This window comes from Rhinoderma darwinii, chromosome 3 (assembly GCF_050947455.1).
Source record: "Rhinoderma darwinii isolate aRhiDar2 chromosome 3, aRhiDar2.hap1, whole genome shotgun sequence".
In the NCBI taxonomy this organism is placed as follows: domain Eukaryota; kingdom Metazoa; phylum Chordata; class Amphibia; order Anura; family Rhinodermatidae; genus Rhinoderma; species Rhinoderma darwinii.
The window spans coordinates 382,206,329-382,230,060 of NC_134689.1; the positions used below are offsets into that span (position 1 = coordinate 382,206,329).

The 23,732-nt window shown below is 46.8% G+C and overlaps 2 protein-coding genes across 3 annotated transcripts; one reads left to right on the forward strand and one right to left on the reverse strand.

Moving 5' to 3' along the window:
- Nucleotides 1-745: 745 nt before the first annotated feature.
- TTI2 (TELO2 interacting protein 2) lies at nt 746-11,439 on the reverse strand. Its single transcript, XM_075858842.1, has 7 exons — nt 10,357-11,439; nt 8,032-8,218; nt 6,412-6,504; nt 5,760-5,950; nt 4,665-4,808; nt 3,089-3,245; nt 746-870 (listed from the first exon to the last, which is right to left on the reverse strand). The coding sequence occupies exons 1-7, from the start codon at nt 11,244-11,246 to the stop codon at nt 790-792; spliced, it is 1,743 nt and encodes a 580-aa protein (XP_075714957.1). The 5' UTR covers nt 11,247-11,439; the 3' UTR covers nt 746-789.
- LOC142750071 (uncharacterized) lies at nt 10,560-19,445 on the forward strand. 2 transcript variants are annotated; one of them, XM_075858840.1, is made up of 3 exons: nt 10,560-11,332; nt 13,551-15,524; nt 18,819-19,445. In XM_075858840.1, exons 1-3 carry the CDS (start codon nt 11,276-11,278, stop codon nt 19,014-19,016), a joined length of 2,229 nt encoding a protein of 742 aa, XP_075714955.1. In that variant the 5' UTR covers nt 10,560-11,275; the 3' UTR covers nt 19,017-19,445. The 2 variants fall into 2 exon arrangements, with proteins under 2 accessions (XP_075714955.1, XP_075714956.1); XM_075858841.1 differs by lacking the exon at nt 10,560-11,332 and adding an exon at nt 11,355-11,609.
- Nucleotides 19,446-23,732: the final 4,287 nt, after the last annotated feature.

Here is a 23,732-nt window from a genome sequence, read left to right on the forward strand (position 1 = left end):
TCCTGTTGCCATAACAGCAGTCGCCAGTCCCGATTGCCTGTCAGGGCTGGCGATCTGCTAGTAACCGCTACGATGCAGCAATCGCTTTCGATTGCTGCATCGAAGGGGTTAATGGCAGGGATCGGAGCTAGCTCCGGTTCCTGCCGTTACAGGTGGATGTCAGCTGTACAGTACAGCTGACATCCACCGCTGATGACGCCGGATCAGCTGCTGACCCGGCGCCATCTTGCCGGCAGCTACGGAAGCCGATCAGGCTCCGCCGCCGGGCGGATCTTGACCGGCTTCGGTGCTAGGCAGACCGGGAGGCCAGTATTAGGCCTTCGGTTGCCATTGCAGCCACCGGAACCCCAGCAATTTCATTGCTGGGGTTCCGATGAGCTGCAAACACCTTAAGTGCAGCGATCGCGTTTGAGCGCTGCACTTAAGAGGTTAATGGCGGGGATCGAAGCTTATTTCGGTCCCCGCCGTTACAGTCGGATGTCAGCTGTAAGATACAGCAGAGATCCGACGATGGCACCGACTCCGCTTCTGAGCCGGTGCCAAAGATTTGCCGTAAATGTACGGCATTTTGCGGGAAGTCAATGCTTTCCATGACGTATATTTACGGCAAATGTCGGGAAGGGGTTAAACTGGAAAGAATAGAGAAAGTTTTAGAAAAATGTTCAACTTTTATTTATACAAAAAAAAAAAAAATGACATTAATTTGATCAAAGTGAGCAATCCATTTAAATAATGGCAGACAGACTAACAATTTTATTCCACCTTTATTTGGTTCCATTGTGGACACGGTCAGGTATTCTGTAGCACTCGGTCGATGCATTTCAGCAGAAGAGGCTCATTGCACACAGAGGGGATGCCTTGCAGGGCGCTCTGAAATACAAGAGAAGTGTCATATATTACAGGTCTTTGCTGTGGGAGAGGATACAGCTAAAGCATCTTACACTAAGAGCAGTAAGACTTCATTCACACGTCATGATTGATCCCTCCTCCCCCACTGACTGAATATGGGTCCATCAGGTATTCATTTTTACTTACTGGATAGATTAGTGCGGCATGCTACGTTATTCTGACCATCAAATAGCAATGGAAACGACCCGAAGTTCAGCAGCAATTCAACTTGAGCTGAACCTAGAAGTGATCTAGACTGGTTCTGCGTAACAACACCATACTCAAGCTTGTAGGGCAGTATCTGGACTGGCACTGCGCTGACAGCAGAGAAGAGGAGCAGCAGCAGCTTGGCAGTCTATTGATACCATTGTCCATCTCATTGCAGTAAGATTTATTTGGAATTTAGGAAGAGACTCTGCAAGTAGCTTGTAGGTTACCGGGATTGTATAAGATCGGCCTTAATTTCCAGAAACGACGCCATGATTATCCATATGCTGTACAAGGGTTGTATTGCAGTTCGACCCCCATTCACTTGAATAAAGCGAAGCTGCAATACCAGGCACAGCCCACAGACCAGAGAGAATCTGTTTCTTGGGGGAAAACCAAGCAGACCCTGATTTCTAATCTTAGAAAAACCCTGTAAGTTCATTGCACTGTTCACTATGGAGGTTTGGCCTGCTTAGACTCTGTTCACATCATGTTTTGGCCCTATGTTTAACATGTACGGCTAAAGTCTCCCGCCGTACACACTAAACGTGACATAGGGCTCCGAGGGTCTGGTATAAGGTCGGTATACTTTATGGATAGAATAGCGTAGTAGACTGCTATTTCATACAACTAGAGCCTGGAAAAAGACATATATCGTGCGGTATATATATATATATATATATATATATATATATATATTTTATTTTTTTTTTTAACATTGTAGCCAAAGTGTATGTTCACACACAAACTCAAAAATGGCAGAAAATACAGAGCTGTTCAGCACCATATTTTCACGGCTGGTTTTCTATAGAGTCTATGAAAAACAGCTGAAGTAGTGACATGCACTTTTTCGCAGCCGTGAAAAAAAAACGCCCCGTCGGAACAGAACGCCGGTTTTCCCATTGAAATCAAAGGGCAGATGTTTGGAGGCGATCTGCTTCTGATTTTTCAGCCGTTTTTCGGGACAGTTACGGTTGCCACTGAGTGGCATACATCACAGGCATTGGGTTAAATGTATACATTGTGAGCTTTTCATCTATTATATATTTTCGCCAGTTTGTTTGAAGCCCGATTTTCCATTGGTTTAGAATGAAGTGACGTCTCACTCCATCCTCCACAGCGTAGCCACGCCTTGGCGTCAGAGGAAAGCCACACACAAAATGGTGCTAGGTCAGAGGATACTCGGAGCACAGTGTCGGGCACTGGCTGTTTTTTCTGCTCACAGCCTCCCCGGGAAGGACGGGCAGACATGGCTATGATTGTATTGTTGGTGGAGGGAGCTGGGTCTGTGCTATGAGGGCACGGTGGAGAGCGAGCTCCATGAGGTTACGTGTGCTGTATGGCAGGCCTAGGCCACACCGCTCCCATACTGACCTCCCCAACATGGCGGAATATTCCCGACACCAAGCTGGTGGGCCGCCTCACTTTCCGGCTTCTCCGCCATCTGGTGTGAAACCCCCCCCCCCCCCCCCCCCGACCGACTACTGTCACCCACAACAGCCTCCCCGGGACGGACGGGCAGACACTATACCGTAAGTCAACCTCCAGAGCAACACCGGGTATAACAGCTAGTGACTTATATTTTAAACAGAAGCCAAAATAGTCAATAGGTGACGAATGCCTCATTAGCCATCCACTATTACAGTTTACATCAAGAGAGTTCATGAAGTCCGTTAAAAGGATGCCATAATAGTCTATGGGTGATGGATGGCACGGTCAGGCATCCATCACAACATATGTTTAACTGAGCTTTTCCTGGCTTATACATTAAAGGTAGTCCAAAAATGTGATGTGAATGGGGTCTTAACGACGAAGGACATGTCCTGCATGTGAAAAATAGTATGTATTCAAATGTGCTACCAGCGTGCCAGGTCCGAAGCCGCATGGGAGAAGAAAAAGACTCTTTTTTATCCTATCATTTCGGAGAGTCCTAAATGAGGCTTTGTCTCCTTACTGCCATTTTTTCTGCTTCCATTCCCATCAGTCTACTCACTTTGACTTGTCCCTTGGAGCATCTGTCTAGAAGCAGCAGGCACTCGGCAGCTCCATCTAGTAAAGCATCCGTCATAGGATTAGGATTGAACTCCGAAGAAAGCTCATATATCAGCTTTACAAGAGCTTTTAAGAGTAGAGGTAGCTTTGGAGGGATCCTAGGAAAAACAATAACAGTTCACAAGCCATTAGTCTAGTGTGTGGGAGCAAAAATTGAAGTACACAAGGCAGAGGAGAAGATGATCCAACCAGCGAGAAGGCGATCCAAGGAGTGCCGTGGCCTATTAGGACGTCATCTATGCGCCGTGTCTGGTACGGCGGCTCACAATTGGGGCTGAATAGCACCACACAGAACATGGATGAGAACAGCGATGTGTCTGCAGCAGTGGGGCCTCCACCAGTCATGGAGTATGGGGGGGGGGGATATACCAATACATTTTATAGGAGACATCCAGCCAAAAATGATCTACTGAAGTCATAGATACTTGTCAGTAGATCACAGCGGGGAAATCCATCACTATCCACAAATGTAAAGAAAAAATGGGATCTGGTGCTCGATCCTATAAGCGTTGTTTTTTTTGGTGTGAAATTTATTTATTTTCTGTTTGTAATTTACTGTTATTTTTTATATGCACCGTTTCACTTCTGCAGCTCCTATATCACAGTACATAAAAGCTGCAGAACGCCGCTGTCCGCCAAATCAATCCGTCAGCTGTTTTGACGGCTCGGTCTGCAGCGGCTCCTGAGCGATCTTCTAAGATCAAAACTGGTCAAGTCAAAGCGGACCCACTTTGGTGTCTATAGCCTTTAAATTTACTGGAAATTTCTTAAATGACATTTGCCTAGCCCCGCTGAATCCATGTAGCGGCTCCATAATTGATAAAATCTGTTGTGATTTGAAAGTATAAACTCCACCATTGTAATCCTAGAATACATTTTAATGACCTGCCAGATAATCACTTTGGGGTGGATTTCCCCTGTAAAAGGGGATGTCCAGGCTTGAGGCGGTTTCCTATACTAATGACGTATCCACAGGATAGGTCATCAGTCAATGATGGTGGAAGTCGGACATCCAGACCCTGTATTAGCCAGCTGTTCCGGGTGCCAGAAGCCACGCAGTGGTCAGTGCTGGAAGCAAATGACTCCGTACACTGCATAGCGTCCGTACCGAGTTACTGCAGCTATACAGTGGTCACGGCCATCTGCTTCCGGCACCGACCACTGCATGTCTTCCGGAACGGCTGATCGGTGGGGGTCGGACACCTGGACTCCGCACCGATCATATACGAATTACCTATCCTGTGGCTAGGTCACCAGTATAAAAAACAGCCCCCTGGACGTCCCCTTTAGTTTTGTTCAACCCCTTTGTCGCTTGAAATTGCCTGAGCTGCAGTACCAGGCACAGCCACTGATACGAACAAGACACTGTGCCTTTTGTGAACAATAAACGGCACCTGCCAGTAGGCTGACCCCCCCCCCCCCCAGTGATGAAAAATGTATGGCCTATCGTGTATTTATGTCCCAGAAAAAGGACTTAATAAAACGTAAAAAATTATACAAAGTCTGAACATTCCCACCTTGGCCATGCATGTTTGATGGTTCCCTGTAACGTTTCCAGCATACTGAGGCGAGCAGTTTCCTCTGGTCCATCACAAATCTCCAGATACCCAACTATCACACGTAGCAGTCTCTTCATGTGACGGACAATCCTAACACCAAGCCTATAGAAACCAAAATGACAGGACTAGAGAAGCTGCATGCACAGTAAAGTGAAGGTTAAACACTATGGCCTCATTCACACACAGTGCAGTTTTTCATTTTCTATATAAAGTCTTTCCTTGATACTTTTCCTCACTAGGATTCACTGTTGGCATGCAAATGTGCAAAGCATGTAAACGAGACATTTGGCAAATCTGCACGCGGATCCACGGCGGTCTAAACTAGTTGGTCTCGGATTGCTGCCTCGAAATGTCGACCAAATCCACGTTGGGTTTTTAGATATGAAAAATCCTCCCTGTGAACATGGCATGTATCAAGGTTTTCAAAATCTCTACTTACAGTCACTGAATAAGAACCTTCATTGATTACGTCCAGTAGAATGAATTAAAAAAAACTGTCCTAGTCATGTGATGGACACACAGGTGCAGGACTCGTTACAAGACAGAGCTCCAATACCTGTACTGTGACGAGCCGTGCACCGGAGTGATCATCACATGACCAGGACAGATTCTCATCCTATGGAAGTCAACAATGAAGGTTTCTTTTGAATGACTGCAAGCAGAGATATTGAAAACTGAGAAATTGGTACAAAACGTATATAAGAAAAGAATTGCATTTATTTGCTGAAACTAGAATATACCTGCACAGTTCTCAGGACAACCACGTTCCCGAGTCCCCCCCGTGGACATCATAGGGGGACTCGGGGCCCTCACTATTAACCAGACTGGATAGCCAATGCAAACCATAGGACTAATCACAACCATATATGACCTGATCCCCTATTGACTCCAATGAGCGCTGTGTAGCACAACATTTTCCCGGGTGATCACATCTCCTTCCTGGGAGCTCCAGCGCTCATCTCGCCGTCCGGGGAGCGGACACATGAACATCGCTATATACAATATATCTAGGTGCAGCTTAGCACATAAGGCATGCAGGGAACATGTCGTCACCTTTCCTGAAGTGCGGGCAGGTTGCGTGCATACAGTCTACGTAGAACTATCTTGTGTTCCATCTCCATGTGAGTGAGAACCAGCTGCATGACTTGGTCGGAGGGATCGTCTCCATCTTTTTGGTATGCACCCACTGCAGGTGGTAGTTTATGGAGGACAGGGAACAGATCCAGCAAGCAGGGCAGGACCACCTGACGAGGGGAAAACAGGAATGATTACTGCCGAATGTCAGGAGGCTCCGCTCATAACCTTCCCGGCACTATGTAACAATCGCCATTAATAAAGACCTTACTACGGCGCCAAATTAGGACTTCTATAGACGTGCACGGGGCCTCAAAGGTAACGCTGTATTCTTCAGATTCATGTTCCTTAAGATGCGGTATGTGCAGAGGTATTCTCCCCTAGAAGCTCTGCTATGGGCAGGAACCCTAATACTACATGACCCGCACCTATTCAAGGTTCAGTTCATTCAGCTTTAGGGTACGTTCACACGCTGCAGGTTTCCGGCACAGATTCCGCATCAAAAGTACAGTAAATGTGAGTGAATAAGGTAAAGTTATGTGAAGGGAGAGACTATGGATAATTGCTTCTCGAGTGGGCCGCCATGCATTCTATTATAGGGGTGAAATGTCACCACGAAGATCTTTCTTACCTCAATGACATCAGCATCTGTGGTGTAGAGGTGGTTACGGAGAGCATGGTACACAACCAAGGCCCGGTTATACTGCCTCAGCTCTGCCGCTGGCTGTCGATGGAAAGAACATTGGATATAAGAAGTTCATCACCAACCGCGGTACAAGTTAAAGTGGTATTCCAACGACATATCAATATACTTTACTACTGATCTCTGGTCTGTGCAGCCCGACCACTGGAGTGCCCACAGATTCCCGGGGTGCCCAGACACAGAAAACAGTCAGACGAATTCAGCAGGACCGACCGACTTTATAATGCTTGTGCCCGCTCGGCGGACAAATATTGTTAATGCGTAGGCAGCTTTAGACTCAAGGGGTAACAGGGAATGGTAAATAGTAGCGCCCATTTGGGTTTTCTCCTACACAGACCAGGCGCTGTTCACTTGAATGAGGCGGTGTTACAATACCAGACGAAGCACCTAATCCGTAGCGGTAGTGTTAGAGAAAAGTCGTAGGGACCACAATGTTGTGTATCCCTATAGTCAGACTCCCATCAGACGTTCATGGTATATTCTATTGATAATCCATCATTGCTAGTAGTCGGAATACTCCTTGAGGAAAACATTTCAAGAATGGCAACCAGAAGATATAATGTCTTCACTTTTCGGCATCATGCACACGACTGTAAGGCTGGGTTCACACGACCTATTTTCAGACGTAATGGAGGCGTTTTACGCCTCGAATTACGTCTGAAAAACCGGCTCCAATACGTAGGCAAACATCTGCCCATTACTTTCAATGGGCTTTACGATGTTCTGTGCCGACGACCTGTCATTTTACGCGTCGCTGTCAAAAGACGGCACGTAAAAATACAGCCTCGTCAAAAGAAGTGCAGGACAATTCTTGGGACGTAATTGGAGCCGTTTTTCATGGACTCCAATGAAGAACAGCTCCAAATTACGTCCGTAAAAGACGCCCCGCAAAACGCGAGTACATGCAATTACGTCCGAAATTCAGGAGCGGTTTTCTCCTGGAAACAGCTCCGTAATTTCAGACGTAATTGCAGTTATCGTGTGCACATACCCTAATGGTTTTTACGGTCTGCAAATACGGATCTGATGGCTACAGATACACATCCGTAGCCGTCCGCAAACGCGGCAGTGTGCAGACAAGAATAGGACAGCTTCTATATTTTTCAGATAATTTCGACGGCCCGGACACACATCCATAAATAAGTCAGTGGATGAAGACCCCCCCCCCCCCCTTCAAAAAATCTTACAACCTGCAATACCCGGTCTCCAGTAAACAACTATAGAAAAATATATACAGCTTCTACCCTCACCTAGTGTTTCCTTTCTCTTCCCTTGTAGATTGTAAGACCTCGGGGGCGGGTCCTCTCTCCTCCGTAACAGTCTGCCACCCAGTAAGCTCACGATTATTGTACTTGTCTTTATTGTCCCCTCTTATGTACTTAGACCACTCTGTATTTCATATGTAAATCCCTGGAAGTTAATGGCGCTATAACAAATAATAATAATGCTACAGTATAAAGATTCAGGTGGGTCATAAAGACCATATGAGGGTAATCTTTTCATTATTAGCATTTCCATTAGATAAGAAATGACTACAGATGGTCTTACCACATTCTTGATGATATGATGCAGGCAACGTACGCCAAGCACTTTATTCTCCACCTTGTAATCGTCGGAGAAGAGGAGGGAGGGGGGCATCACCCTACTAAGAAAGTCAGAGAGCCACGGCCGAGGCACCTGAAACAGCATCCAGGAGAAGACCAGCTTGGCTTCCGGGTGGGACTCCCATGTGTCTCTACAATAAAATACATTTTAGATTATTGATCCGGGTACCAACCTGGGAGCGCCAACAAAAGCCCAGAAATTTATTTGTTAGATACTGTATGCTCATCCATCTGCCCAGATGCCATGTGTGCAGCCCAGATTCCTAGGAGTCCTGTTTATAAGGACTAAGGTGTGCTTCTTTTTGGCATTTGAACCCACTGGCTTAGATGCCCAAAGGAACCTGTAGTGGGCGAAGTATTTTGCAAGGGAATGTGAAAGAGAATAGGATTGACTGGTGGAGGCAAAGTCAAAACTCTATTTAAAGTACCACTTTGGTTATTGAGCCTCCTGAACCGTAGTTTGGGGGGTGCTCTGCAATGCTTCCACTCTCTGAAAACGACACACAAGTAGCTCATGGTCTTCAGTACTGTTAGAAAAAAAAAAAAAAAAAGAGGCAGGAAACAGGCTCTATGTGGGACCAGTGAAGCAGGACTCCCAGGCTCTGACTATGTGAGGGGCAGGGGATGCAGGACTCCCAGGCTCTGACTATGTGGGGGGCAGGGGATGCAGGACTCCCAGGCTCTGACTATGTGGGGGGCAGGGGATGCAGGACTCCCAGGCTCTGACTATGTGGGGGGCAGGGGATGCAGGACTCCCAGGCTCTGACTATGTGGGGGGCAGGGGATGCAGGACTCCCAGGCTCTGACTATGTGGGGGGCAGGGGATGCAGGACTCCCAGGCTCTGACTATGTGGGGGGCAGGGGATGCAGGACTCCCAGGCTCTGACTATGTGGGGGGCAGGGGATGCAGGACTCCCAGGCTCTGACTATGTGGGGGGCAGGGGATGCAGGACTCCCAGGCTCTGACTATGAGGGGCAGGGGATGCAGGACTCCCAGGCTCTGACTATGTGAGGGGCAAGGGATGCAGGACTCCCAGGCTCTAACTATGTGAGGGGCAGGGGATGCAGGACTCACAGGCTCTTATGTGAGGGGCAGGGGAAGCAGAACTCCGTGTCTATCTGGGGGGGGGGGGCATGAAGCAGGACTCACAGGCTCTCTGTGTGGGGGGGGGGCAGGACCCACAGGCTCTTTGTTTTGGGGGGGGGCAGGAGAAGCAGGACCCACAGGCTCTGTGTGGGGGGGGTAGGAGAAGTAGGACCCACAGGCTCTCTCTGTGTGGGGGGGGCAGGACCCACAGGCTCTCTCTGTGTGGGGGGGGGGGGTCAGGAGAAGCAGGACCCACAGGCTCTTTCTGTGTGGGGGGGGGCAGGACTCACAGGCTTTATGTGTATATATACTGAAAGAAATCACAGAAAACTATACATCCTCAGGCTCAGCATCTCCCCCTCTATTCTATAGTGTCCTCAGAGAGGTGAATAGCAGACTTGACAGATTCTCTATAATGGGTTTGTCTAGGACTTGGTGTAACGAGAATAAAAATAAAAAAAACAAGGAGCACATATATATATATATATATATATATAAACTTTTTTTTTTACTGTTACATTTCTTCCTCTGTCCCCCGCTGGATCCTGTGTGAGTAGTCCGCAGTGATGTCTTGTCCATGGTGACGTTACATCCCCAGGCATGTGACTATTGTGCAATATAGGTGGAAGGAACCGCAGGACTCCGTTTCTAAAAGATGTATTGGTCTTTATTCACCAAGTATAAAAAAAACCTGCAACGCTTCACCCATGTTGGGTCTTTATCAAGAATAAATGCTTGATGACGACCCAAGATGGTTTGAAACACTGCAGTTTATTATACTTGGTGAATAAAGACCAATACGTCCTGCGGTTCCTTCCACCTATATTGGATACAAGCGCTCTCTTTGGACTTGGGACATTTTCACGGCGTGCCCCTCCTTCATTGGGGATTTGCCTTTTCTTTCTCTGGGATACAAACCTGGTTGTGCTGCTGATCTCCTGAGATCTATTGTCCAATGGCTCCCGCACATGTCACATCATTGAGAAAAATGTCAGTGACGCGAATATTGAACGGCACAATCGAAGGAAAATTTCAAAAGGGCGTATTTTGTAAAGATGTGTAATACAGGGCGGGGGTGGGGGTAGTTAGAATGGAGGGGGAGGGTAGTCACATTAGATATAGAGGCGTTACATAGTTAGAAATAATCGCAGTCGGTAGGGACGCTCTATATACAGTGCTCACTTGCGGAGACGAGGTCCTAGCAGCCCCAGGGCCTCTCTGAAGGTGTTGAATGGCGGCTCCTGATGTCCTTTAAGCAGTTCGGCCACGGATGTGCAGTGGGACACGCCCAGAAGGGAGCGTAGCAGCTGATTGGCCAGACGGCGGGACTGTGAGTCGCTCCATGGTGCGTCCTGAATATGGGCCCCGCAGAGGAGCAGCAGCGGAGCTGTGGAGCAGTGCAAAACACACTGAGGGTCTATTACACCAGAGGGGTCATATCTAGTCTGGGAGTAACTGGACATGGGTTCCAAATCAGAATTCCTCTCTGCCTCCTCTTGTGAATTAGGGGCCCCTTCTTCATTTTCTGGTGATTCAGATGCCACACATTTCTTATCTGCTGATGTAGTGGCCCCTGGACCCTTTCCTGATGATTCAGGGGCCACACCTACCTCCTCCAATGATATAGTTGCCATTTCTCCTCCCTTTCCTATTAACATAGGATCATCCCATCCCTCCTCTGGCGATTTGAGCCCCCTTCCTCCCTGTAGGGCCACATCTTCTTCACACACATCCTCCAAGCGCAGATTGGGCCCCTCAGATTTTCCAGACGCCTCTGCGTTCTCTTTCAGTGCTGGTTCCGCCTTCGCGGTTCCAGCAGCGCCGCTCACATGACCGTCACGTGATGATGCACTCACAGCCTCCAGGAGCAGTAGAGAGGCCCGGACCGCCGCCGCTGCTCTAGCTGGAACCTTCTGCTCACTTCCGGCCTCCGGACCCGGCGCTGCACAGATGACCAGCGCCTGCAGCAACTCAGCGCAGCTAGCCGGGGTGCGGGGGAGAGCAGGGGTACGGCCCAGACAGACACAGAGCCCGGAAAGTGCCCGTGCTAGTGGATGTTCGGCAGCTGCCATGCCAACGTCGGAACTTCCCGTCCCCGGATATGAGCTTTCAAGTGGACGCCCATATTAACTACTGGCAGCGGCCATTTTATTTACTGGTAAGTTTGGCGGAATAACTAATTGCCTTATTTGTATCCACTACTAAGGGGCTACGTGAAATATGAGAATACAGGATGACGCAGGGTGTGTAGTTTGCAGCAAGGAGGATAGTTTTAGTTGATCATATACTGTTCACACACACACACATATATATACACAGAGAGCCCGCCAGCGACCCGAAGACCTCGGGATTGGTGAAGCTGTAATAATTGTCTCCTATGACAAGACATAATCAGTGCGGCCGGCAGGTGGCAGTATCACTGGAGCCGGGAGGAGGTCAGTACTGTACATGTATATTGGAGTTCTGTGGCTATCACTGTATGAGGGGAGGGTTTGTGACATAAATAATATAAATGACCCTTTATAACATGCCTCCCTACTATTTATAAAGTTACTAAGAGTCACTCACAGATAGCGTGTGTGCCAGCCACTGATGCCCCCACAATGTTAAGTGCCTGCCACTGATGCCCCCACAATGTTAAGTGCCGGCCACTGATGCCCCAGGTAACAGTATGCGCAGAAGCTGTTGGGTTCCCCCTTATGCGGTGCGCCAGCCACCAATGCCCTTGTACATTATCTGCCACGGATGCCCTCAAAGTGGCGTGTGCCAGCCATGAAAGCCCCCTCAACGTCGTTGTGTATGTCAGCCACCGATGCCCCTGTAACAGGGTGTATGCAAGCCACTGATGCCCCCATAATCGTAACGGTGTGCACGCTAGGCATTGCATTTTCTCTAGGGGAGGGTGCCAGCAGACGATTATCCCATAGCCATTATGTGCCAGCCAACGATGCCCCCATGACTTTAGCTACACATTCACACTGGCATGGCCTCATTTGGGATACAATTTAATAAAATGATAAAACATACATACTAATGGCTTTGTGGAAACTTGAGTAATGTCGTTTATTGTCCCCGTATATGACCCAGCCCATGCAGTTATTACATGGTGGGCCATTCTTTTAATGGTCAGCGTGTAATAATACATTGGTATGGTCTCCCGCAGGGTTCCTGGAGGCAGCGATCACCTCATTCTGGGGTGTCTTGCTTTGGACAAGGGGATGTCTCATGAAGAGGGGCCTTGAAGGACGCCCCATTGAACAAAATCCCCCACCTCCTCAATCCACTGACACAAGTTTTACTATACAGCTTTTATGTATCGTGTCAGAGACACACAGGACCGTTCTCAGATGAGGCGTCGCTTCAGCTGAACTGATGGATACTGCTGAGCGGGAATCATACAGCTTCTATGTATGCAGGATACATAGAAGCTGTATCATAAAAAGTCAAAATGTTTTTTTTAATAAAAGTCAATTAGAAAAGTAGTTTAAAACACATTCATTTAATTAAAAAAAAATCCATTTAAAGGTGTACATAGCCTTTAATGTCTTAAAAGTGACATGTCAAAGGGTAATTGAGCTTTGACCAACTGATGATTCCTAAATCAAAATGGGTTGTCCATTTCCATACACCCTATTAAGGAATTCTGAGGTAATATTTGGGGGACCCCTGTTCAGGATCCTCATCTCTTGGTCAGCCTGAAGAGCACCTACAAAGAGCGTCTCTTCCTCTGGAGGACCTGTCTTGTCCTGCATTACACAGACAACCCATTGATTTGAATGAGGACTGTGTAATGCTTAATTTCCCCTGTAGTGGCGCTGCAGGGATATTAAACACACACTGGCAGATTTCTCCACAGATAACTGCTGATCGCTGGTGGTCCCAGCAGGAGAACACTCTGGGATATGCTTATTGTCAAGAGACCTTTCTAACAAGTAGGAATTGTCAAAAGCGGAGAACCCCTTTAAGGAGTACAGATTCACGGATCACCACTGATGACATATCAAGACTTGAAATTTTTTTCTTATAAATCCTGAATTTTATGTACATTTGTCACCTAGGGCCTGTTCACACCTTCATCAGTGTTTCCATTGTTTTGCTCCATCATGGGAGCAGAACAATGAAAATACTGGAAGCGCCCGTTTCCATAGTATGATGGACACCATCAGTGCCCGATGGAACCCATTGACTTTAATGTGTTTTGTCAGGTTTTCCATCAGGGTGTCCGTGGTTTTACCGCATGCTGCGCTATTGTTTCTGGTATTTTCGGCGGGATCTGTGACGGAGCCTCCAATGCAGAGGTGAACAGGCTCTTATTGTTTCTTAACATATACAATTATTTCCTTGATCATGTACTTACAAGTTTATACATTTTACAGGTCCCTCAATCAAAAATGCCAAACTGTATTATTGCAGTTTGTCGCAACAGAACGTCCTTCCCAAAGGACGAGTCTGGAGCAATTCTGCACAACTTTCCATCCTCTCTGGAAAGAATAACATTTTGGCTGCTCCAAACCGGACAGAACTTTGTGAACGTTGATTCTCTAGCTCAGAGGATTCTCGATGGTCGGAAGACTTGTTTATACCGGATATGTTCTGACCATTTCACAATCGATAGTTACATCATCAATAGAGACCGGAGATTTCTACGTCCCGAAGCCTTTCCTTCAATCTTTCCAATCGTATCGGAGGGAGAATTCTTAATCGATGAGACGTTACAACGTCGCCCGTATCCTAAAAGAAGAAGGCCTCCGAAGCTACGAGCAACTTCTCATTCCAAGACCAACATTGAAGACGTTCCCCTTGATGAACTATTCATCTCGGACAATTCCACAAAACGTTTCAGAGACGTTGAGGTCCAGACCGATGAGTCTTCTTTCTCCAATCTTTGGAGTCCTAATATTCGTCCGAAAGAAGAAGATTTCGAAGCTACCGTGCAAGACCACACATATTTCTGGAAAATGTCAAGCCAGAGCAGTTTGGAGTTGAGCAGAATTTGCGAACTCAGACCAAGTGATACTTTTCTACATGAAGACATCCCAGAAGAATATTCTGAGGAACAAGTTGTCCAAGATCGAAAGTTTTTAGTATTCGAATCTTGTTTGGACTCCTTGATTTTGAAGGTGAAGTGCCAAGGTGCATGTAGATGTGACTGCACAGTGAAATCATTCAATAAGGAGCTTCAGGGCTCAAACGTTACTATTCGTGGCCAATGTCAGGCAGGACACAGGTTTAAAATTTGGGAGAGTCAGCCAAAAATAGGAAACGTCTACTCCGGAAATGTGTTGTTAACAGCCTCAATTCTTTGCAGCGGTCAGAGTTTTCGGAAAGTGGATGAATTTCTTAAAATACTTGGCCTGCAATCTATATCCAAAAGAACTTATTATCAATGCCAACATAGATATATCTTTCCAGCCGTCGACTTGGCGTGGAAAAAACAACAGAAAAAGGTAATGGAGACCATGAAAGGTGCCGTTATCGCCATCTCTGGGGATGGACGGTACTACAGTCTGGGACCTTACGCCCGATACTGCGTGTACACAATGATGAATTCGGTTAACGATCAAATATTCGATTTTGAAGTTGTTCAGAAAACGAAATGTAGATCACCCGTTGCCATGGAGAAGTACGGATTTAGAAGATGCATGGACCGATTACTTGACTCCGGTTTTGACGTTACCATGTTTTCTTCTGATGGTCACATTGGAATTCAGAAGATACTAAGGGTGGACTATCCAAGGGTAAACCATCAATATGACATCTGCCACTATGCGAGGTCTTTGAAGAAAAAAATGATGCGAGCTTCAGGGAATCACCACTGCGGGGATATCATTCCTTGGGTTGAAAAAATATTCAGTCATTTTTGGTGGTGCATTCGAACCAGTCAAAGAAGCGAAGAACTGTTGAAGGAAAAGTGGACTTCGGTATTGCGCCACATTACCAACTGCCATTCCTGGGAAGATGGCGGCAGGTACTTAAAATGTCAGCATCCAGAAATGATGCCGAGCGACAAACGGGAGGTGAAATGGTTAAAGAAAGATTCTCCATCGTACAAAGCGCTGGAAAAAGTAGTGACGAGTGAGAAGGTTTTGAAGGATCTACCGCACTTGGCATATAACATGAACATGGAGTCACTGGAAAAGTATCAGAGCAAAGTCCCCAAGTATTGCTCCAAGAGAATACACTTCGGGATTGATGCCATGGAGGCCAGGACAAAACTGGCTGCGCTCTCACATAATAACAATGTCGGAGAACATCAGATCACAGGGACCGCTCTTCAGGATACTGTTGGTTCGCAAGGAACAGCCCACAGGGTCGGAAAAAGATGGGTCGCTGACGTTGTCTATGATGAGGTAATTTTTACACAATCCTAGTTCTTGATTATTGTAGATAGTATAATAGTGCAGTCTTAGACCCTGTTCATACTGAGCTTTTTGGCACTGATTTTGACGCAGGAACCGTGTTGCAATCGGCGCCAAAAAAAGCCCAAAACTGCCTCCCATTGTATTCAAACGGAGACGGAGGCGTTTTTTTCCCTCTCGCGGGAAAGAAATTGACCTGCTCTTTCTTCCCGCGCTTCCGTCTCTTACCTCCCATTGAGATCAATGGGAGGCAGAGAAAGCATTTTTCACTGCATTTTTTCCCGCAGCGCTCCATGGCCGCAGCCGAAAAACGCAGCAAGAAAGTGCAGGCTTGTGTAAATCTGACTGCAAAATGCTGTGAACGGGGCCTTTAAAGGGGGTTGTTCACTTTAATAACATGGGTCTAATAACTGGTCATTAAAGCGACTGTCCAGTCCCCTGACTTGTGTCTTGGGCGCTCCCCTTTAAAAAAAAAAAAAGTGTATCCCCTTTGACTTCTTCTCGGAGAGAAGATGGAACCTCCCGGCGGACACTTTACCCTGAGCCCGTCACAATTTCTCTAAAATGCTGCAGTGATTTAAACATAGTACAGTGTAGTCCGGGCGCCTGGCGCTATATCACGTGGCCCATGGTTACGGCAGCATGAATGTGCTGACCGTTTCCCTGTGATCGACATCCGTGCTCTCGCGGCAACAGCGGAGAAACACAAAAAAAACAACAGAAGAAAACCCCATGGCTGCCATAGGGCGATGCCTATTATGCCGTGCCTGCCAGTTTTTCATAGGTATTCCGATGCTTCATTTGATAAAAGTAAAAATCCTAAGTAAATTAAAAAAACGATGGCAGAATTGTTTGTTTTCTTCATTACCAAGTCAAATTCTAAGATATATGTACTCCAAAATGGTTCTATTAAATACTACAACACGTCCCGCAAAAAACATGCCCTCATATAGGTATGTGAAACAAAAAAGTTTTGGCTGTCAGAACGCAGTGAGGCAAAACGAGAAAATTCTGCCATCTCAAGGCCAAAATCAAATGCAAAGTTAAGGGGTTAACTTTACCCTTCCCTAAAAATAAGATGCCTTGACCAAACCATGAAAAACAGCCCCAGACCATTATCCCTCCTCCACCACATGTTACAGTAGGCACTTTGTATACCGGTAGGTAGCGATCTCCTGGCATCTGCCAAACCCAGATTCCTCCATAAGACTGCCAGATAGTGAGACGTCATTCATCACTCCAGAGTCCAGTCACGACGTGCTTTACACCACTCCAGCAGACACTTGGCATTGTGCACGGTGATCTTAGGCTTGTGTGCCGCGACCATGGAAACCCATTTCATGAAGCTCCGGGGCAGACAGTTCTTGTGCTGATGTCACTTCCAGAGGCGGCGTGGATCTCTGTAGTTAAATGTGATACAACACAGGAGAGGAGATTTTTACGTGCCAGGATCAGCAGCCCATCTGTGAGTTTGCGTGGTCTACCTAGACGCTTCCACTTCACAATAATAACACAGGTGACCGGGGCAGATCTAGCGGATCAAAAAATTCACAAACTGACTTGTGGCAAAAATGGCTTCCTATAACATTACCATGTTTAAAGCCCCATAATACTAGGATTACATGACGGTGTTCTTGATTGTATGCCCCTGTTTGTAATGGGTGGGACTGTAACACCTGAACTAAGTGAGTGAGGGTAAGGCCACACGGAGCCGCCCTGACATTGTCCTGACGCTGCCAACAACCTGCCAGCACCATGTTCGGCGCAGCTGCAAATACCCTGTTATGGGGACACTCGTTATTGCAGGTAAAACGTCCCTTTATCTACAAAATCGTGCCGTCATTAATTAATACACCCTTTATGGCCGCACAATTTTGTGGGTAAAGGCCCGTTTTACCCGCAATAATCTGTGGCCATTAACAGGGTCATTGACAGCCGCACCAAACATGGTGCCGGCGCAGTTGTTGGCCGCTTTGCGACCGTGTCAGGACCGCTCCGTGTGATCATATACCCTAAGACGGGTGTTCACATAATGTTGGACATATAGTGTATATTATTAAGTGACTTAAAGATTTTTTCTCATTTGGGACACACTTTCCAGCCGCTCACCAACCTAGAGGGGGATCTTTAATGGGGATCCCTCCTCTAAGACATTTATATGCTGTAACTGGGCATATAGATGGAGGGTGGTCATTTCAGAAACCCCTTTAAATAAATGACCTCTTATTGCACTGAATTTTTTGTAGGCGCGTTTATAAAACTTCCGTAGATCAGTGAAAGGAGAATAATCAGCAATGACAAATATGTGATTTCTATAATAAGTATTGCAATATGGGCCAATAGTGGACAGCTACAGAGAACGGTAACTAGGAGTCATAGTAGGTGGCCGAGGCAGTCGTCGCACTTCTTTTTTTTTTTTTTTTTGCCGAGGAGGAGTATATAATTAGTGGTAACACAATTTAATTGTAAATAAGCTGAAAAATATTTAGTGTGTGTGATATATATCAACAATGAAAATGTGTAGAGATGGAGTGGTATCCAGTGCAGCACAATAATAAAGGTAATAGTGCACCCCAACATCCAATAACAACATGGGGGCACTTAATTGTTACCACAAGCCTGGAGGGATCAGTCCCCTGATACACAAGTCCCAGTCAAGGGCCACAAATCTTATTACCGCTGAAGGGTACCATATTAAAGGGGTTGTCCAGTCCCTAAAAATTGATGGCCTATCCTCATAATAGGCCAACATTACCTGATCGGTGGGGGTCCGACTCCCAGGACCCCCGCTGATCAGCTGTTTTGAAGTGGCCGCAGCGCTCACACGTGCTTCCCCTTCATTCCTTATCTGCTCACTCTGTGATTTGCCGACACAGTTGTAGCGGCGGTTTACAGTATTACAGCCTTCTCCCATTCACAATGTGCTGTCGTAGCCCACCCCTCGCCAATGACGTCACACAGACTGACACAAAAGCACGACGTGTCACTGACGTTTTTAGAATCAGCCCAGCTGGTCTGCGGTGGCGGCTCAGTACAATAGTTTAACATGAAGAGAGGCTCTGAGAACCTCTAATGTACTTATTTTACCGCTTATACTGAGCCGCCAGCACCGTCCTCCCGCCTGAAGCGCGTAAGAATACGCATAAGACTGATTTCAATGCGTTCAGGAGCCTTTCCAGGCATGTGTTATTGCGACCTCTGAACAGAGTCCTCATGATCAGGGATATTAGGAGATCACGTGCCACTCATTGTTATATATGTTATTGTTTTTTTCCATCACTTTAGGTTTGTAATGATCATTTAGAAGAACTTCTGATCAACGTGCTGAAGATAACCAATGGTACGCTGAAACACAACTGGACGTCCCGGGCCCCATCACTCCCTCCCAACATTTCAGCTCTGGAGAAACCAAGTAAAGAAGAAGTCATGAAGCATCATGTGTCCCGATTCCATCGCCGTGTGAGTGAATGGGGAATACGGTGATGCAGTCCATGGTGGACAGAGGAAACATGTTTGTCACCTCCATCTTGACCCGAGCATTTAGGGTCAGTTCAACAGAGTTTTTTTACGTGGAAACCGCGTCGGAGAACGTGCCAAAAAACGGCCGAAAATGCCTCCCATTGATTTCAATGAGAGGCGGAGGCGTTTTTTCCCGCGAGTGGAGTGGAGAAACCGTCTCGCGGGAAAAAGAAGCGACATGCCCTATCTTTAAGCGTTTACGTCTCTGACCTCCCTTTGACATCAATGGGAGGCAGAGAAAGCGTATTTCACGGCGCTCAATGGCCGCGGGCAAGAAACGGCGTGCAATGGAATTTTGAGGCATAATTTCCTGCCTGAAAAAAAACTCTGTGTGAACATACCCTTAGCATTCTTGTAGTATTATACAGTCTACAATAAAAACCTTTTATTTAATTTGTATTTTTTCTTTCTTTAGGTGGGATTTACACTTTGATTCAGCAGTCAGATGTTATACTAAACTTTTTATCACATGTTGCGGTTTTGACGATTTGAAAATCACATGTAAAATCAATTTAGTGCTGCCATGCGGGTTTTCATTGACGTAGAAGTCTAGCGCTCCACAACAAAACAGATTTGTGGTAAAATCTCAGCATTAGGGGGGATTCACACGAGCGTGTATTCGGTCCGTGCGGGCCGCGTGGTTTTCACGCGGCACGCATGGACCAATACAAGTCTATGGGGCAGTACAGACAGTCCGTGCTTTTTGCGCAGCGTTTGTCTGCTGCGCAAAAAGCGCGACAGGTTCAATAACTCTGCGTATTTCGCGCATCACGCACCCATTGAAGTCAATGGGTGCGTGAAAATCACGCGCACCACACGGAAGCACTTCCGTGGGACGAGCGTGATTCGCGCAACAGCAGTGAAAAGGATGAATGAAAACAGAAAAGCACCACGTGCTTTTCTGTTTCCAAGCATCCAAACGGAGTGTCTTTGCGAGGAGCGAACCCCGACAACCGAGGCAAACTTCACCGGGTTCGGCCAAACTCGTTTTGGCCGAACCCGGCAAAAAAATTTCCGGTCCGCGACGTCGGGAGAGATTCACTGTGCATGGTGCTGAAAGAGTTAAACTGTTTCAGCACCATGGACAGTGACTTGCGATCCCAAAACACATGAACCTGTAAAAAAAACCGAAGTTCTAACTTACCGATTACTCCTGTCTCCTTCCTGCAGTCCGACCTCCCGGGATGACACTTCAGTTCAAGTGACAGCTCCAGCCAATCACAGGCCAAGCACAGGCTGCAGCCAATCACAGGCTGCAGCGGTCACTTGGACTGCCGCGTCATCCAGGGAGGTGGGGCCCGATGTCAAGAGAGGCGCGTCACCAAGGACGCGTCACCAAGGACGCGTCACCAAGGCAACGGCCGGGAAGTTCTCGGTAAGTAGGAACTTTATCTTTTTTTTTTACAGGTTTTTCGCTGTTGTGTTCGGCATTCACTGTCGAGGGTGCTGAAAGAGTTAGCTCTTTCAGCACCTTGGACAGTGACGGGTGTTGACAAGCCTCATCTCTATGATGCCGGCTGCGCGAAAATCACGCAGCCGCGCATCAGACACGCATGACACACGCAGCTGTCAAATGGTTTTTGCGCTCGCAAAACGCCGCGTTGTTTGCGCGCGCAAAAACGCAACGCTCGTGTGAATCTGGCCTTACTTGCCTATGGGTAAAACAGTTGCAGAGAAATTTGCACCCATCTTTTGCAACTTTAGATCCCTGTTGAAAACATTCAAAGGGGTTTTCCGGGACTATGATATTGGCAGCCTATCCTAACAAGTGCTAGCATCCTGTTCATTGTGAGAGCTGCATTACCAGGCACAGCCACTGCAAGATGTACGGCGCTGTGCCTTGTAAACAATGAAAGGGAGCGCTATGGTCCCTCTGTCAGCTGATCCGTGGAGGGACTTGAAATCCCCACTGACCTGATGTTGAAGAAATGCTGCAATTTTACTGCAAATCACTTCCGATTCTGTGACGCCGGGAATCCCTATTCTAAAGGACAGTCCTAAAACCGCAAAAAAACCGTACCGATTCACCATTACCTCCATGTGTGAATGAGCCAGTAAGAAAAAGCTGTGCACATAGACCACGCGATGCTTCTAGAGGAGAATGTCTGTGTGCATAAGGCCGTAAACGGCGCACTCCACAGTCTAAATGCCCAGCATGCTGTAATGTCCTCCATCATACCGAGCTGCCAGGGGCTCCACTGGGGAGGTATCCGCGCGGTCTATATGACATGTGTTTTTAATATGGTGAGCTATTTATTGGTAGAGTGCCAACATACTATGAGGGTGTGCCGTTTTCACAGCATGTTGGGACCTGTCGTTTTACAGCACATGGTTGGAGACCACTGATGTGAACGTGTAAGGCATATGTGATTATTGTGATTTCTACTATGGATTTGTTCACATCACTGGAAAAAAAAGTGCAAGATCTTAAAGGGGTTGTTCAGGCAGTTGGCGGTTTTTCATACTGATGACCTATTGACAGGATAGGTCATCAGTATATGATCAGTGGGGGTTCGACACCTGGACCCCACACCGATCAGCTGTTCGTGGGCACTGGAAGTTATGCAGTGGTTGATGCTGGAAGCAGAAGGCTCCGTACACTGTAGTGCTGGGTTACTGCAGCACTGCTTTTATCCACTTGAATAGAAGCAGAGTTGCAGCACGGCCGCTATACAGTGATGCAGCCATCTGCTTCCGACACCGACCGCTGCGTAACATCCGGAGGCAGCCGCAACAGCTGGTCGGTGCAGGGTCCAGGTGTCGAACCCACACCGATCATATACGGATGACCGATCCTGTGAATCGGTCATCAGTATGAAAAACCACCGCGTACCCGGACAACCCCTATAACAAGGACTAGATGCAACTTAGAAGGGCACACATCCCTTAGCTTCACAGCTGCAAACAAAAGGGAGAGTGAGGGATATATCCGGTGATTGGCTGCCAGGAAGCGCTAACCTAGGTAGAAGGGAAGAGAAGCCAGGAGTCATTTTAGACACAAAATTAAAGGGTTATCTCCATCTTAGACATTTATGGCATATGACGTATACCGGGACTGGTCCCTCTGTATATGTTCTTACAAAATAGATTGAATTAGTGATACGTGTAAGCCGAATGTTAGCCATTGTAAATCTAGTGAGGTGTCCCTACTTCCTCCATGCCCAGCGAGGTGTGGCAGCTGACGGGTATTGTCACTCATTACCCCTATGCAGGTGATATATGGCTGTACCAGAGACAATGGACGCTGCCTGCCAGCAATGGATTCGTCACACAGCTCTTAATCTAATATTTGTCTGCCTATTGTCAAGTCAAAATCCAAAGGAAAGCAAACAGCGGGGGGGGGGGGGGTAGTAACACTTTCACTGCCAAACTAGAAGATCCGCACAACACAGTGAGACTCGCGCATTAGTCTATACATGCAGAATGCCCTTTAAAAGCAGCTGAAAATGGGCGCAGATGTGGCAACACTATAAAAAGGACATAAGATGCTTTAGAAATTTGGCGCCATGTTTAACCGTGAACATCGGGCCACGATTATTTAGTCAATGATGCCAATGAGAAGATTATCCTTCATGCTGAATGCCGTGTTTTTAAACCCTCGCCATTATTTCCAGTAAATGGGACGTGTGTTTTATGGCACACAACATGCAAGTGATCAACAATAGTGATGGCATCTGTGCAAGAACACTGGACTGAGGTCATTGGCTTATAATAGGGGCGGATGGTAATAACACCCACACACACATGTATGTAACCTGGAGCTGCTCAGCACAGGAGACATGTCAGTATTGATCATGGGGGCAGGGATATATCTGTGACAAATGTATTATCACTGGGGGCCTACCAATCTAGAAGGTCCTGAGTGCCCATCCTTCCTCAACTAAATGACCGCGGTGAGTGGCGCGGCAGTCGAATATGTGCGCGGTCACTCCATGTAAAGTCTATGGGCGTGACGGAAAAAGATGAGTGCTGCGGATAGGTAATACATTTATTCTGTAGAAAAACCCTTTAAATAATACTACACTCCCAATATGGCTGCTTATGGACACCAACTGGCGCAAAGATGATATTCTATAAAAATTTGGACACAAGTTTTCTTTTAGGTTTCAACAGTTTATTTCTTCATTTATTACAATTCCCATAAAGATTAAAGACAATCCTTTTGTTAATCTGCTCCAGGTGATCAGGGAAGCTGCCGACACATAAAAACATCTCTATATGCCCAGTAGGTCATATGGACTAGGGCTGTCCTGATAGGACTAACCCTTTAACATCGTGACACGATTATATATTACTATAGCATGTTGCATCTTAGTGTCCCAATTGGGGCCGCAATACCAGTTCATGTTGCGGTTCTATCGAACAGAACTTATATCACCATAGAACCCTATGGGTATTTACGATGGGTTCAGTAGACCCACCTGTAATATGCACAGTCACCAGTTCTATAGACTAGCGGGTGACTATTCCAGTATACAATTAAGTAATAAGCTCCATTTTGTTCAGGCGCTTCCTTTACGACCTGATCCGTCTGAACATATTTTGGTGGTGCCTTTGCAACGGAGTTAATAAAAATCATTTGGGAGTCTTAAATAACTTACCGATTTGGATTTTCACCCATGAGGACACTTTCACCCGGCTGTAAAAATGGTGCATTTTAGCATCTGTATTATGGCCACA

Coding starts and splice junctions, on each gene's coding strand:
- TTI2 (XM_075858842.1), bottom strand. CDS start 11,246: ATGGCAGCTGCCGAACATCCACTAGCACGGGCACTTTCCGGGCTCTGT. Junction 6,505..8,031: donor ATCATATCATCAAGAATGTG/GTAAGACCATCT, acceptor TTCCATCGACAG/CCAGCGGCAGAGCTGAGGCA. Junction 5,951..6,411: donor CAGATGCTGATGTCATTGAG/GTAAGAAAGATC, acceptor TCCCCTCGTCAG/GTGGTCCTGCCCTGCTTGCT.
- LOC142750071 (XM_075858840.1), top strand. CDS start 11,276: ATGAGCTTTCAAGTGGACGCCCATATTAACTACTGGCAGCGGCCATTT. Junction 11,333..13,550: donor AGCGGCCATTTTATTTACTG/GTAAGTTTGGCG, acceptor TACATTTTACAG/GTCCCTCAATCAAAAATGCC. Junction 15,525..18,818: donor CTGACGTTGTCTATGATGAG/GTAATTTTTACA, acceptor CCATCACTTTAG/GTTTGTAATGATCATTTAGA.